This window comes from Ursus maritimus, unplaced genomic scaffold (genome assembly GCF_017311325.1).
Source record: "Ursus maritimus isolate PB19 unplaced genomic scaffold, ASM1731132v1 scaffold_23, whole genome shotgun sequence".
NCBI classification, from domain to species: Eukaryota; Metazoa; Chordata; class Mammalia; order Carnivora; family Ursidae; genus Ursus; species Ursus maritimus.
Genome location: NW_024424786.1, coordinates 40984651 through 40999090, shown reverse-complemented (window position 1 = coordinate 40999090; position 14440 = coordinate 40984651). Strand labels below are relative to the sequence as shown.

General features: G+C 48.3%; 1 protein-coding gene across 2 annotated transcripts in view; it reads right to left on the bottom strand.

The window, feature by feature from the left end:
* Positions 1-14440, bottom strand: part of PACS1 (phosphofurin acidic cluster sorting protein 1) — a 42660-nt gene that overhangs the window by 4554 nt on the left and 23666 nt on the right. For both annotated transcript variants that reach the window (XM_008709034.2, XM_008709032.2), the window contains exons 10-20: positions 11133-11213; positions 9661-9776; positions 9118-9253; positions 7792-7896; positions 6968-7074; positions 6084-6238; positions 5836-5946; positions 4956-5058; positions 4465-4507; positions 2216-2258; positions 1811-1946 (exon numbers count right to left, since the gene is read on the bottom strand). In XM_008709034.2, coding sequence (XP_008707256.1) covers positions 1811-1946; positions 2216-2258; positions 4465-4507; positions 4956-5058; positions 5836-5946; positions 6084-6238; positions 6968-7074; positions 7792-7896; positions 9118-9253; positions 9661-9776; positions 11133-11213 — 1136 coding nt within the window. The remainder of the gene's footprint in view (positions 1-1810; positions 1947-2215; positions 2259-4464; positions 4508-4955; positions 5059-5835; positions 5947-6083; positions 6239-6967; positions 7075-7791; positions 7897-9117; positions 9254-9660; positions 9777-11132; positions 11214-14440) is intronic.

The window sequence follows — 14440 nt, the reverse complement described above, 5'->3', positions numbered from 1 at the left end:
AGGATAGAGTGCAATGGAGGCCTCTTGCCATCTAAGAATATTCATGTTCTTCAGGGACCATGACTCTGCCATTGGTGTTTCTGGAAAAACCACCGGCCAGTGCCTACCCTCTCTGCTGCTGAGAAGAAACAGAAAGAAGCAAGGCAGAGAAAAGGGAAAAAGGGAGGAAGAAGGTGCAGGGGCCCACTTGTGTTCCTGACCCACACCTGCCCTTTTCTCACCTCATGGGCTGCTCCCTCGGGTCCCCTCCGGGAGAGCTCTGCTCCACCCTCCCTGTCAGCTCCTGCTGCTCAGGCCTGGCATGAGAGCTGCCTCCTGAGAGGCCACCCTGACCACCTGATCTAAACTCTCAATACCTGAGACCCTAAAGAAATTCTTTCCCCTTTCAGAGCCATCCCCCTACTACTTTTTCACAGTGCTTGCTGCAACCTGCCCAGTTTGAACGTTCTGCTGCTCTGCCATTGCCAGGGCCTAGGAGCCCAAGCTCCAGGACCAGGACGAGCCTTTCTTATTTACTGCTACAGCTCCAGTGCCTCAAACAGCTACTGTGCTGACAGACAGACAGACTGCGTGCATGAAAGAAGGCAGCAGCTCCCTCGTGCCAGGCACCAGCAACACACAGCCTCACAGAACTCGGACACGGCTATTTCACTCTACTCCCAGCCAGAGTCGGAAATGAAGCTTAGTAACTTGTCCAAGTGATGTAGGTTCTTTGCTGGAGTAAACTTCAGAATCTTTAGTTTGGCTCCTAAACCTTTTCATAGACCCATTTGTGTACTTCCTTGTAAAATCCAGTTTTAGCAAGAACCCTGCTAAGACAGTTAGCAAGAACCCCCGATCATCTGGATCACCTGGTCAGGCTCCTCGTCCCCCGCCACCCCCAGGAGATGTCTGACACCCTGACTTGTCTCAGCAAAATCCTGTTAGGACTGTTTAGAACCCCTCTTACGCCTGACGTTTCCGCTTGGTAATTTTCCATCCATATCTGCTCCCAGGGTAGAAATCCCCACTTGTTCAGGCTGTGTTTGGAGTTGAGCCACCCACCCTGCAAAATCCATGGCAGTGCTCCCTACACCTATCTCAATGGTCACGCCCTGATGTGGTCTCCCTCGTTGTGTTTTTTTTTTTTTTTTTAAGATTTTATTTGTTTATTTGAGAAAGAGAGGGAGAGAGAGAGGGAGTGTGCAAGCAGGAGGAGGGGCAGAGGGACAGGAAGAGAGAGAAAATCCCAAGCTGATTCTGTGCTGAGCATGGATCTCGACATGGGACTCGATTCCATGACCCCAAGATCGTGACCTGAGCTGAAATCAAGAGTCAGATGCTTAACCCACTGAGTCACCCAGGCGCCCCTCCCCTCACTGTGCTTGAACAAGTGTCACTGAGTAATTTGTTCTTTAACACAAGATAATACAGTGGACCTAACACAGAACCATGACTCAAACCCAGGTGTGCGGGACTTCTATGGCCACACTCCACCACGCTGGGCAGACCCCAGCAAGACTTCTGCACAGCACTTCACAGGCTGCAAAGGGCCTCTCTGCCATTTGTCTCATTCAACCCTTTGACCCTGGGAGACAGATGAGGAAGAAACTATCCTGCATTGTACAGAGCTGTTCCACTTGCCCGGCTAGTGACCTAAGTCTCTGAATTCGAACTCCAAAGTTCTTGCCACTATCCTATCCTGCCTTCTACACTTGGTATGCCATCATTGTTATGCAATGCTGCAGGCAGGTGGGGGGAGTCAGTCAGGTTCCTGGGCCCTGATGGAGGGGTTTGGCAGGAAGGAAAGGTATGGGCAAGAGCCCCTTACCCCACAACGGCGAGGGCACTGCTCATGGATGGGGACGAAGGAGGGGTGGCTGTGGTATCTCGGCTCAAGCCTGAGCTGGAAGGCGGTGATGTGGAGGGCACAGTAAGGCTGACCACAGGTGAGTCATCCCCATCGCCTGTCAGGGGGACAAACACAGTTGGCTAGAGGAAGCCACCCCTGACCAGTTGGTGACAAGGGGTCGAGGGCCCCTCAGTCTCAGCTGCTACTGAGCCTTAGACACTTCCCCACTGCCCCCTGCCACCGCTTCACCTGGGAAGTGAGGGTGCCCAAACTCTGCCTTAACCTTGGAACACCCAAAGTCTTCACCTTCTGGCCTGATGGACTAGAGAGGAGGCCGGGAAGGCATCACCTCACTTCACAGGAGCACAAGGGCCCCAGGCTCACCTGCAGTGGAAGGAGAGTCTTCAACCAGACCCACCTTCACCACCTGGGAGAAAGAAGAGACATTGCATTAGGTCCTCTCACTAAAGCTGGACACATTTCGATCCAGTTGGAAGCAGGTGATTAGACACAACAGCCATTACTATACATTATTTGATGAGAGGCTTTAAAAATCTTTGCAAATCCAGAGCAGCCCAGATCTGATCTTTAAGGTATGTAAAAAAGCCCAGTTCTAAACAATGAGGTGGGGGCACACAAGACCTCATAGCTCATTTCTGGGGAGGGCAAAGCCACCTTGAAGGCAGGGCCCATTTCAGTATTCTGATCATGTTTCTTCTAAGACCACATGGCTAGTAGGAGACCATCTTCCCATGTCAGAGAAGTGAAGAGCCACTGTGAGAAAGCTTGGTAAGGCAGCGTGTTGCAGAGGGGGAGCTCTCTGAATGCCTGCTTGTGTGAAACCAAGCAAGGGAATGCGCTGATATCAGCTTCCTCCTTTCCAGACTTGCTGGAATCTGGGTGAATATGAATAAGACGGTGGTCATACGCACCCCTGCCCCTTCCCTACCTCAAGGCAGTGTACTGATTTCAGCTTCCCAAAGAATTTTAGATTTCTCATAGAGAATTCTGGGAAGGACAGAGAGGGCCCTCCAACAGCCAGCAAAGGCACAGCTAGAAACAGACTATTTGAATGTCACAGTTGTGGCTTGAAGTGCAGGTGAATCCTGGTGAAGTAGCAGACCCAGGGCCTACCTAGCACCTGGCAGAGGTGCTAGGGAGAGCTGCGAGGTCACGGAAACTGGACCCTAGGTACTGATGGGGAGCAGAGATCATGTGCAGATGGTCCCCTCAAGGCTGCTCAGAACACAGTGCTGCTATTCACTGAAGTTTGTCCTAAATTCTCTATGCATCCTTATTTTAGTTCCCAGAAAGTAACACACTGACACTCTCAACTTCCTGGATATAATTCCCCTTACTCCCCTGGCATTATATGAAGCTGCCAGTTCCTTTGTTTGTTTCAATTTTAAATTTTTTTATATTTCTCTCTTGTCTGTGAGGCTAGAGTGGGCAGCAACCCACAGCTCCATGAAGACGCAAATCAATCATCAGCCTAGGTTACAGGCCATGGCGCAGAGCCTCTGGCAAGGCTTAGGGGAGCAGCCCCAGTGCCTAACAGGGACTGAGCGGAACTTTCAGACAGCAGGCTTTAGCAAGGCATAAGAAGGGACAATCGAATTTTTCCAGGCTCAGGGATCTCCCACGATCACTCAAGACATCTAGTATCTGGGTTGACCATAGAATAGGCTCTTTGTCTGCATATGCCCCCCTACCCAAAGCTAGGAGATTACAGGAAAAGATATAAGCTGATTTGGAAGAGAAATTCGATGGCCTCATACATGGAAATATGAATTTTCAGCCATGCTTTTGTGGTGTGCTTTGGCCCCACAGGGTGTCAGCTCTGTCACCTCTGGCATCCCTCTCTTGGTTGGTCTCGGTCTTATGGCCCAGCTACAGCCAAATGAAAGCCAGTACCACCTGCCATCAGAGATATCTAAGAGGTTTTCCTTTTATTTCCAAAATCAACTCATCTAGAGATTCTCCTTTGACGAAATAGAAGGTGAAAGAAGGGCCCTTCGTTTCAATGGTACATCTGACCCTGAAGACGGAAATACCTACTTCTTGGACTTCTCTTCATAATATCATCTATCATTATTTCATTTCTGAGGCAGCTTTCTTTTCCCTGGAGCCCGTGGAAATTATGCTCTGGACATGACTCCCTAGGCTGAGGCACTAGGTTCTGGGCTTGGTGTAATAAATATGAGATACCAGTGCTCATCTGGGGATAGCTGATGATTTGGGAAAGGAGGACACAAAGAAACAGCTCAGGGCATATCCCAGCCCAGGATTTCTTGACCTGGGCACTACTGACTTTGGGGCCAGATAAATCTGTTGTAGGTGCTGTCCTGTGGTCAGAACTTTAGCAGCATCCCTGGTCTCTAACCACTAGATGCCAGTAGAACCCCAACTTCAGCTGTGATAACCAAAAATGTCTGCAGACATTGCCAGATGTGCCCTGGGGGCAAAACTGCTTCTGGATGAGAACCACTGTCTAGATGAATCCTTTATGTGTGTGTGTGTGTGTGTGTGTGTGTGTGTGTGTGTGCGCGCATGCGCACGCACGTGCACGACGGCAGGAACAGGAAGGCCAGGAGAGTGAGTGGGGTACAGAGGAGTGGGGAGTCAGTACTCACACCAATGAAGGGGATAAACTTCTGATAGGAGTCTTCATCAGGGCTGTTGGTAGAGAAAGGAAAGCCTTACAGTTAGTGGGTGATACTCTGTGGAGAGTTGGGGATAGAAGCTTTTCATATTTTACTGTGGCGTCAAGGGAGTCCAGACACTACATGACACTTTCCACCATGTCTCAGGATGGCACAAGGAGCCACAGATGGAGGCAAAAGACCCGATTCTGCATGCTGCACCACGTGTGACTGTCAGCCCGTAGGATGGACTTCTCTTATACTAAGTGGGTATCCATTTGGGTGGGGAGGCCCAGGACAAGGAGGGGAGTGCCTGGATGGGAGCCAGTATAAAAACGGTCTCTTTCTGTCCCTCATATTCTCTTGGGTGCCTACAAAGGGAAATGAGTGGGGAGAAGGAAAATATGGAAAAGCAAAGAAAACTCAAGATTCATCAAACCCACCCAACCCATTCCCAAGAAATCCCCTGAAGTCAAACTTACAACTTGTGTCTGCAGGTCAGCATGGCTTCAGCCACAGGGAGCTGGTGTGTCACACCAGCCCCGTTGACATACTGCATGACTCGCCCTACCACATCCAGTTGCTCTGCAGAAAAGACAAGAGATAACTACCAGCTATTTCAGCAGATAAAGCTGAAAACCCTCTTAAATAGATTCCCTTTCTTGAGACCCATCAGAAGACCCTAGGAGTTGCGACAGAGGAAAGGTTCTAAAGATCCTTGGGTTTTGAATACAAGAAATGATGAACCAAAGAGCTGTTCTCTCCCTTCCAGTCTCTGCAGTTCCTCAGAGTTCTGCTCTTTCCCAGGCTGATCATGTCCCACATCACATCTGTTTTGCTTAAACCAATCTCATAATCTAGAGGAACCCCTCCACTCCACCAGTCTCTGCCCATCACTTCCTTCAAGGTCTGGTGATGCATTTACTACTCCTCAGCCTTGCAGAGCTCAAGCTCACTCTAAGCCCTACCACTCTTACTCTGTATTTCAGAGTAAAGACACGGTCGGCACAGTGTTATTTGCTTACCAACAGACTGCTTAGTAACTATTCTCGCTTCTTATGTTTGATTTCTACAACTAGAAATGTCCTCCTTACCACCCCCTCATGACCCTCCTCATTTCTAGATGTACAGGAGCAGAGCAAACAGCAGAGACTAAAAACATCCAGAGTGAAAAAGGGCTGCACATAATGGGCCTCCTCCTAATAAATACTTACTGAAAAAATAAACATGCAAAGGGATTGTGAGTGGTAGAGCCATAGGAAGGAAAAGAAGTATGCTTTTCTGGCCTTCTCCTCTGGCCAAGACTGGCTCTCCATGACCCAGGAGGCATCTTGCCTCAATCCCTTGCAAAGGGGCCATTACCTGACACGGGGGGCTCCGATCGGCTGAAGAGATCTCTCCAGCCAGAATCAAGGAAGGTACTGCTGTATCTACTGTCGACTGAGCCCAAGTATTTGGCCACAGGGTGAGAACCTGGGAGATGGAAACAAGAGAAGGTGAACTGGTTACGGGACAGAATAAGGGCCTGGCCTTTTGGTCTCCCTAGCTGTCCCTTCCTAGGGCCCAGCCCCAACATGCTGCTTCAGGAATGAAATCTGCCCCATCTTTACCGAGGGGAATGATGAGAAAGCGCATGTAGCCGAGCCAGTCAGAGGTCTTGCTGGCCAGCGACTTGACAAAGAACCGGAGGATGGAGCTCAGGTAACTCTGGCCTCCCACTGCTGCCACCTTCACCGGCCTTGGCATGGAGGAGTTGCAGTTGCAGCTGGGGAGCAAGGGAAGAGTCACAACCACATCCGGGAGGTGCACCAGCATCCTGCTTGGAGAAGGGCCCCAAGCTCTGGCTTTACTTGATCTCAACAACACACACGGGAAAAATAAGCCAATAAACAAAATAATACACAGAGAAGCAATAAACTACAGTGCTTTCAGAATTAGGAGAGAAATCCAGGATCGAAGAGGGCAGGTAACTAACTATCTAGAAGGAAGAAAGAATTAGCTTAGGCTAATGGGAGACAGTCTGGCAGTACTGCCAGGGGTCAGCAGTGGGCATAAGCCCAAATGCCTGCAAGGCCCGAAGTTCTTGTTCCCGTTGGCAGGGACTCCCGGCCCCTCTGGGGAGGTCCCAAGGAGGGAAAGCCCCGACTCTGCATGCCATGCAGCACGGCACAGTTAGAGGGGTGAGAGTAAAAGGCCTTTGTAAAACCCTGGTTCTTTCTCCCTGATCATCTTCATCCTGGGTTTAAGAAGAAGATGTGGCAGGTCAAGGAGTCCAGGTGAGGAGGCAGGGAGAGCAGGAAAATGACATTTTCACTCCCTGACCTCTGGGGCCAGCAGGGATGTCAGAGCACCATGGCCTGCCATTGCCCAAACACACGGCGACTGAGGATTTTTAGTCTGATGAGGCCAGGCAGTCCTGTCACTGCTTAGAAGTCAGGGTGAGAGGATGAGGTCAGCGGTAACCCCAAAGGGCAGGAGATAAGTAAGCCCTTACTAGCGCTGGATACGGGTGAGCAGGGCGGACAGCACAGCCTGGACCTCGACGGTGGAGCAGGTGCACACGACAGGCTTCCGTTGGTCCTGGAGCAGCTCTGCCACATACTGGGGGGCGGGGAGGGAAAGGGCAGGGACACAGGTGAGCCACAAAGCAGGGATGCAGCTCCCCCACAGGCACCAAGAGAGCAAGGCCCAGCTAGAGTTGCAGGGCCCTGTCCTCTGTCCTTTAGACCAAAGCTAGGCAAAGAAGAGGTCAGGTTTCTGGCTGCCAGTGAAGAGAAGGTGGGGCTAGACCCACGTAGACATGCTAACCAGGAAATGTGGGAAGGCTAAGGAATCTTTAGATTCTAATGCTGTCTCTGTAGGCTATGTTCCAGGTGACAGGGCTGCTAGGAAAGAGGGATTCTGGCACCAGGATCTAACTGGGTGGACAGCAGTGACTGGGAGCAAGAGGGGATTGGCTCTGCCTCTTCTGAACTGCCTTCATGGGAACTAGGGGCCACCTCTGGCATTTTATAGCACTCCGTACCTCTCAAGCTACCTTTATTCTGTTATGCTGACAGGAAAACCACACATAACCACCCCGGAAGGAAGGTACGATCGACTGCTTTTCTACAGATGAGGAAATTGAGGTACAGAAAGTTAGTGAAGTGAGGTCCTATAGGCCAGAAAATGACAAAAGCGGTACAAGAGCCCAGACCCATAGGCTGAGTTCAGGGAAGAGGGGCCTGAGACATGGGGATCATTTTCCTATTTCTCCATGTCCTGCCTCTTGTTCCCCAGAACCTCTCCTCCCCAGCCCTGCCATCTTTAATGCTTTACCTGGCCCTGCCAGTCAGCAGTGTTGACAAGGATGACATTTTCTGGGAGGGCTGCATCTGATACCAGGATCTGATTCAGTTGGTCATACACCACCTTTCTTGGAATCTGCAGGGATAAAAGTACCTGTCAGGCAGTCCCCAGGGAGCTTGAGGGTAGGGAAGGGGGCACTAGGGTAGAAAATCTTTGGAGCAAGGGTATTCAGAGAAAACAGATACTAGGAATTTCTGGAGGAGACTCAGTATCCCACTGGCCAGAGCAAAATGGAAAGGACGAGGATAAAGAGTTAAGCACAGTCCTTAAAGAACACACTCAGATGCCAGGAACAAAGCCATAGCAGTTGTCCTGACAGAGGGAGGGCAGATGAAGCTAGAAACGCAGTCAGCATCCCTAAAGGGTAATGATACAGCATGAAGTACCAGGAAAGGAGGAGGGAGGGAACAGTTAGCAGGTGCTCACAGAAATGAAAATAAGGGCAGTGGGGAGAGAACCAAGGAGAGCGGCAGTGAGCGCTGTGTGGGGAGCCCCGCTGTCACAGGGAACAAAAGGTATGTCAGGAACAGTGATTAGCAAGAAGGACGACACCTCGCCCCAGGCACGCTATTCTGGTCTCCAGCTCAGTTTCAGCTCTGTAATACTCGGGAAGCCACATTGACACAAACTTTCCTCTTGGTGATATTTATCAGGTAAACAAACAGGTTTGCTGTTCTCTAGAGGAAGAGTAGTTGTGTGAGGTGTATCAGTTTAGAAAGGTTCCGTCCCCAAGCCCCAATACCACTGGCCTTCAGAAAGAGGACCTAATCCCTGAGGTCCGGTTTCTTCTGCTTCTCTTCTAGCCTACTCTTAGGTCTTTCAATCAAAACATTTTAATATTGTTGATTTGCCAGCTTGAAATCACTATCACCGGCACAGAGTAGTACTGAAGGTATCTGAGCCCCGATGGGAGACATCCTGTGAGATTTTGATGGCTGCTATCCTCCAGAACAACTGATGCACCTCACAATCTCCAGCCTGATGTCTGATGGGGGCAGAGGAGGCAGAACGAACAAGGTGTGGAAATGCCACTTGGGGCTGATGGCTGCGACGATGCTGGTGTTTCCTGCTCCCTCCTCTGCTCCCCAAAGATCAGCACCAAAGCCAATCCCACACTAGTAGTAAGTAACACATGTTAGACTTCTCTGATTTAGATCTGTCTTCAAGATTTTTATTCAGGGCATTTCAAAGTATTCCTCCTTTTCTCTCTACCTAACTACCCAAGGAAGATGACAAAACAGAAGCCAAGGTCTAAGGATGCTCAGAGGGTCCCAGCCTTGAGGGGTGATGGGGTACCTGTGTGCTGTGGCCCAAGTCGGGGGACCGCTCACTGTCAGAGCTGTTGGTTCTCTCACTCAGGGGCTTGGAGAGCTGCCGCTCCTTCAGGGGTGTGCTCCTCTTCTGCCGGGGTGTGTGCACCCCATCCATTTTGCTGCCAGAGATGTGAAAAGGAGGTAGTTAAGTAGCCCCTGTGATCCCAGGGCCATGGCTAGTCCCACTCTTCCCTAGGCCATGAGCCTCTGCTAAGTATGGTCACAGCCTTGCACTATCTGCTTGGTTTGTTTGTTTGTTTGTTTCTTCTTTTTTTTTTAAGGATTTTATTTACTTATTTGACAGAGAGAGAGGCAGTGAGAGAGGGAACACAAGTAGGGGGAGGGGTAGAGGGAGAAGCAGGCTTCCCGCTGAGCAGGGAGCCCGATGTGGGGCTCGATCCCAGAACGCTGGGATCATGACCTGAGCCGAAGGCAGACGCTTAACGACTGAGCCACCCAGGCACCCCTCTGCTTGGTTTCTTTAATTCTACCCCATGTTTTAAGATTTTTTTCCAATCTTGAGTACCTGGGGGAAGCAGAACCTTGGAGATCCGTTTTGCTGGACTTCATGGGAGTTTTGACCTTCTCTGGCACAACCAGACTCGTGCTCACATCTCCAAACATGTCCTGGTCAGTGATTTCCTGCCATGGAGGGAAAGGAAATAGCAAGGGTTACTTCCCTGTCAGTGACCACCCAGGAGCCTCATGGGTCCTGACAGGGCCCATCACAATCACAGGGAGAGTCAGTCACTCACTTTTTTCCTTGGAAGCACATGGTTCTATAGCTGCTAGCTCACCTGATGAGGGAGATTTCTGTTTAATTTAACTGAGTACACCCACCGTGCTGGGTATGGCCTCTTGCTATTCAGTCCATCCTTTGCATTTATGAACTACGTGTCAACGCACAAACCTGGCCTGATGATCAGGCTTCTTTAGGTAGGAAGGAGAATTTTAATCAGGAAGTGACATGATTGGAATTTCATTTTAATCAGGAAGTGCAGTATGAACCAAAGTTGGGCAAGAGTGGAAGCTGGGTTTTTGGATTACTGGTGAACCATAACGTGCAAGTGGAAAGTTTTAAATTAACCTGCATCAAGCCTAACATTGGGTTATACACCAGATCTTTAATGCATCATTATTTATATAGGAAACATAAGTCTGAAATAATTCTTCCTTGGATTCCATTCAACTCCCAGGTCTCACCGTGAGGCTAATGCATAGTACACCCCCAGATGGTATTTGGTAAAGTTCTCTGCTCTCTCCCACCCCATGTCCAGCGTCCAGTCCCATTGGATGAACTTCTGCATATTCTGAGAAGCCCAGTTCAGATGTTCCTCTCCAGTCAGAATCACTCTGTTCTTCCCTGAGCCTCCACAGGGCCTCTGCACACATGTGCACAGCTTGGCTTTCCTCCTGGAGTGTGGCATCTTGAAGGCAGAGACCACGACATTCTCACCTTTGCATCTTCATTGCTCAGCACATGTAGCTGCCCAGTAAATGTGTGTGGAGTCAATGTCTAAACTGGGCACCCCAGGAAATTCATTTCATTTCTCTAGGCCTTGGCCTGCCCTCCTGGGCAGCTCCCGTCCCTTAGGGGAAGGACTTGACCAATAATAACTTGGAAATTTAATGTGCAGGCTGCCTGCTCACTCTAAGAGCAACACTGGAGGAAGGGATGGTTTTTGAGGGGAAGATATTGGTTGGCATCTCTCAGAAGTAAATAAGGGTGACAGATAGTGAGAAGTTATCTAAATTAGCATTTAATCAGATCTAATTAAAGAACAGAATGGGGACATTTCTGGTTTGCTAATTTGGGGAATGACCTGGTCTCCAGGGTAGGTTACATTCCATGGGTAAGGATTCCAGGAGAAAAGAGAACACAGGACATTCACAGGTCCACAGATACAGGCAAAATTCCCAGGGTGGTCCTGAAGGTCTTTTGGCTTTATTTCTAAAGGTACAAAAACTATGTTAAACAGGGGACTGAGCCGCACATACCAGAGTGTCTGTTTCAGTCAAGCTGTCATCTTGATTTTTAATCCAAGCAGATTTGACTTTTTCTAGAGCAGCCAATTCCATCTGCAAAAATTATAATAATTAGTCATCACCAATCCAAGTAACTACCATTCTAACCAGTTTTCTAGGTCCCTGAGAGGCTTAAAATACTTCCACTTAATTTGAAGACCTCATAAAATCTTTGGAATTTTCATCTTATAAGGAGTATGTTTTTGTGAAAACTAAGTACCAGAAGGGTCAGTTATTTTTGTCATCATTAAATCAATAACACAGTGAGATACAGAACCTAGCAGTTCTGATTCTCACAAGATGTCACAGAAAAGAGAAGCTCGAAGTTTAGATGGCTTTGTATGGGATCCATAAGGTCTCTGACTCTGGATGCAGTAAATACCCTCATCCGGGAAGGACATTTGGGGCCTCTTCTGCTTGTCAGAAGTTGCTGAGAAGGAGATTCTTATAGGTCGGGTCTTTCACTTTGAGACTAAAGACATCCATGGTAGCCAAATTTATTTTGCTTGGTAGAAACATCTAGAAAACCCTCAAAACAAATTAATATACTAAGCAAAAAGATACCCAACGCTAAGCCATTTAGGTGTGAATTATTTCTCCCTTTGTCCCCAACTCTTACTAGTATTTCTCATAAACATTAAAAATTTACTTTGTAAATACTGATATATAAGACTAGATTTTTCATTTTTGCTAATATTGTTTCTGGCTGTGCAGATGTCAATGTCAAAGTCATGAGAATTTGAGGGTTGTGGGTTTTAGATGTAGGGAAGGTACTGGCCTTAGTGAATCTCTTTGGAAACCAGGGAGTCGGGAAAGATCAAAGATATCCTACTTCATCCCAATTACTCAAAGTCCTTCCTCTGAGTAAATTAAATAGTACTGAGAAACATTGGGCTTATAAGTTCAAGGGGTCATTTGGCAAACTAATGAACAAGCATAACAAAAGTAGGCCCTGTGCCATATTCTACACCACAGTTCTCCACCTCAGCCCTGTTGACACTTTGGGCCAGATCTTTCTTTGTTGTGGGGGATGTGTGCTGTGTGCAGCAGGACGTTAAACAGCATCCCTGGCCTCTCTGCACTAGATGCCAGCAGCAGCACTGCCCCTGCCTGGCGTGATAATCAAAATGTCTCTAGTCACTGCCAGTGCCAAATGTTCCTCTGGAAGGAGGCAAAAATCACCCCTGGTAGAGAACCACTGCCCTAAACCATCTGTAAGATTAACCCAACATACTTTAACCAGACCTTGTGATCCCAGATCTTGAGATGGTTTGCCTCAGATTACACAGCTAGTTCATCACACATTATTTATATGAATAACCAATGTTAACAGGGTCCAGAATCATGGAAAAGTCCTGGTCAGATTTAAGACTGAAGAGGGGGAGGGGCGCCTGGGTGGCTCAGTCGTTAAGCGTCTGCCAGCTCAGGGCATGATCCCGGAGTCCTGGGATCGAGCCCCACATCAGGCTCCTCTGCTGGGAGCCTGCTTCTTTCTCTCCCCCTCCCCCTGCCTGTGTTCCCTCTCTCGCTGGCTGTCTCTCTCTCTCTGTCAAATAAATAAATAAAATCTTAAAAAAAAAAAAGACTGAAGAGGGGAGCGCCTGGGTAGCTCAGTCAGTTAAGAGTCTGACTCTTGATTTCAGCTCAGGTCAGGATCTCAGGGTAGTGAGATGGAGCCCTACGTGGAGCTCCACACCCAGTGGGGAATCTGCTTGAGATTCTCTCCCTCCCTCCATGCCACCCTCCCCCCCACACAGATGTGCTCTCTCTCTCAAATTAATAAATCTTAAAACTAAGACTGAAGATGATTTCACTCAATTTTGGATCTCAGTATGACAAATGAATTAAACATATTTAAAGAGAATGAATTGGGGCAATAACACCATTTTGCTGGAGGTTTTTAAAGTGGCATGTCCTGTTGTCAAGCCTTGTGACAGGTACAGAATTGTTTCCATGGTAAAGTTACAACAACTTTCACTTGGATTGGTGTTAGAGGGAACCTGCTGGCTATCTACTGACTCTTCTAGATGTTCCAAACAATCCCATCAGGAGTAAACTCCCAATTCTCCAAATGTCTATGTCTATAAATACGAAGGGCTTTTCTCACCCCAGAACCCTGGAACACCAGCTGTGCAGTAGCTGTGTCTGTCTAATTGTGTAGTACTGGAGGCAGATGCTGGCAGTCCAAAGCACTGTGCCCGCGGGGTGACGCTAGCTGCTGCAGGAGGGATACATGCTCCTGTGGGGGCAGGGAGGAGCAGAGTGGCGTGGTATTTTAGGCTATCATTTTTATGAAGTACTAGTCTCTAACACCATTATTTACAGTGCAATGGAAATAACTTTTAGCAGCAGGCAGTCTTGGCTGAAAGGCGACTTCTCTTGACCTCCCTAACTGAAGCACTGTCAGAGCCTATTGTTATCGGCTTGGAAAACCAAATTATGTTGCTACTGTGTGCTCATAGTCTTGGGAAAACTCAACAACTGTACTATTTTTTAAAAAGTATTTATTTGAAAGAGAGAGAAAACGAGCATGCTCGATCAAGTGCAGGCAGGGGCAGAGGGGGAGGGAGAGAATCCTAAGCAGTTTCCACACTGAGTGTGGAGTGCCATGTGGGACTCAATCTTAGGACCCTGAGATCATGACCTGAGCCGAAAGCTTAACTGACAGAGCCACCCAGATGCTCCAACAACTGTAAAAATTTGTATCAGCAGAAATTCCTTCTGGTTCTAGTGATAAACTGAATCCTCTGAAATTTGGGGAACAAAAAAGAAGATTAAGAAAAATAAATCACTAGGGGCGCCTGGGTGGCACAGTGGTTGGGCGCCTGCCTTCAGCTCAGGGCATGATCCCGGCATTATGGGATCGAGCCCCGCGTCAGGCTCCTCTGCTGTGAGCCTGCTTCTTCCTCTCCCACTCCCCCTGCTGTGTTCCCTCTCTCGCTGGCTGTCTCTATCTCTGTCGAATAAATAAATAAAATCTTAAAAAAAAAAAAGAGAGAAAAGAAAAATAAATCACTAAATAACAACAGTAAGGAAACCAGAGAGAGAGGATAAAAGTTGGGTAGCATGTGCACACCTGCCTCCATATGCACCATCTCAGTATTTTTTCCCTAATACATTTGGAAGTTCTCTGTGTAAAAGCACAGCTTGCTTTGTCATTCCCGAAGTGCCTTTCATACTAAAGGATTCCAAAGTTCCACATCCACATCGAGACATATGGGGCTCTTCAAAATAGAAATATCACAGAGAATCAGCAAAGCAAGTTTGAAATCTGGCCAACA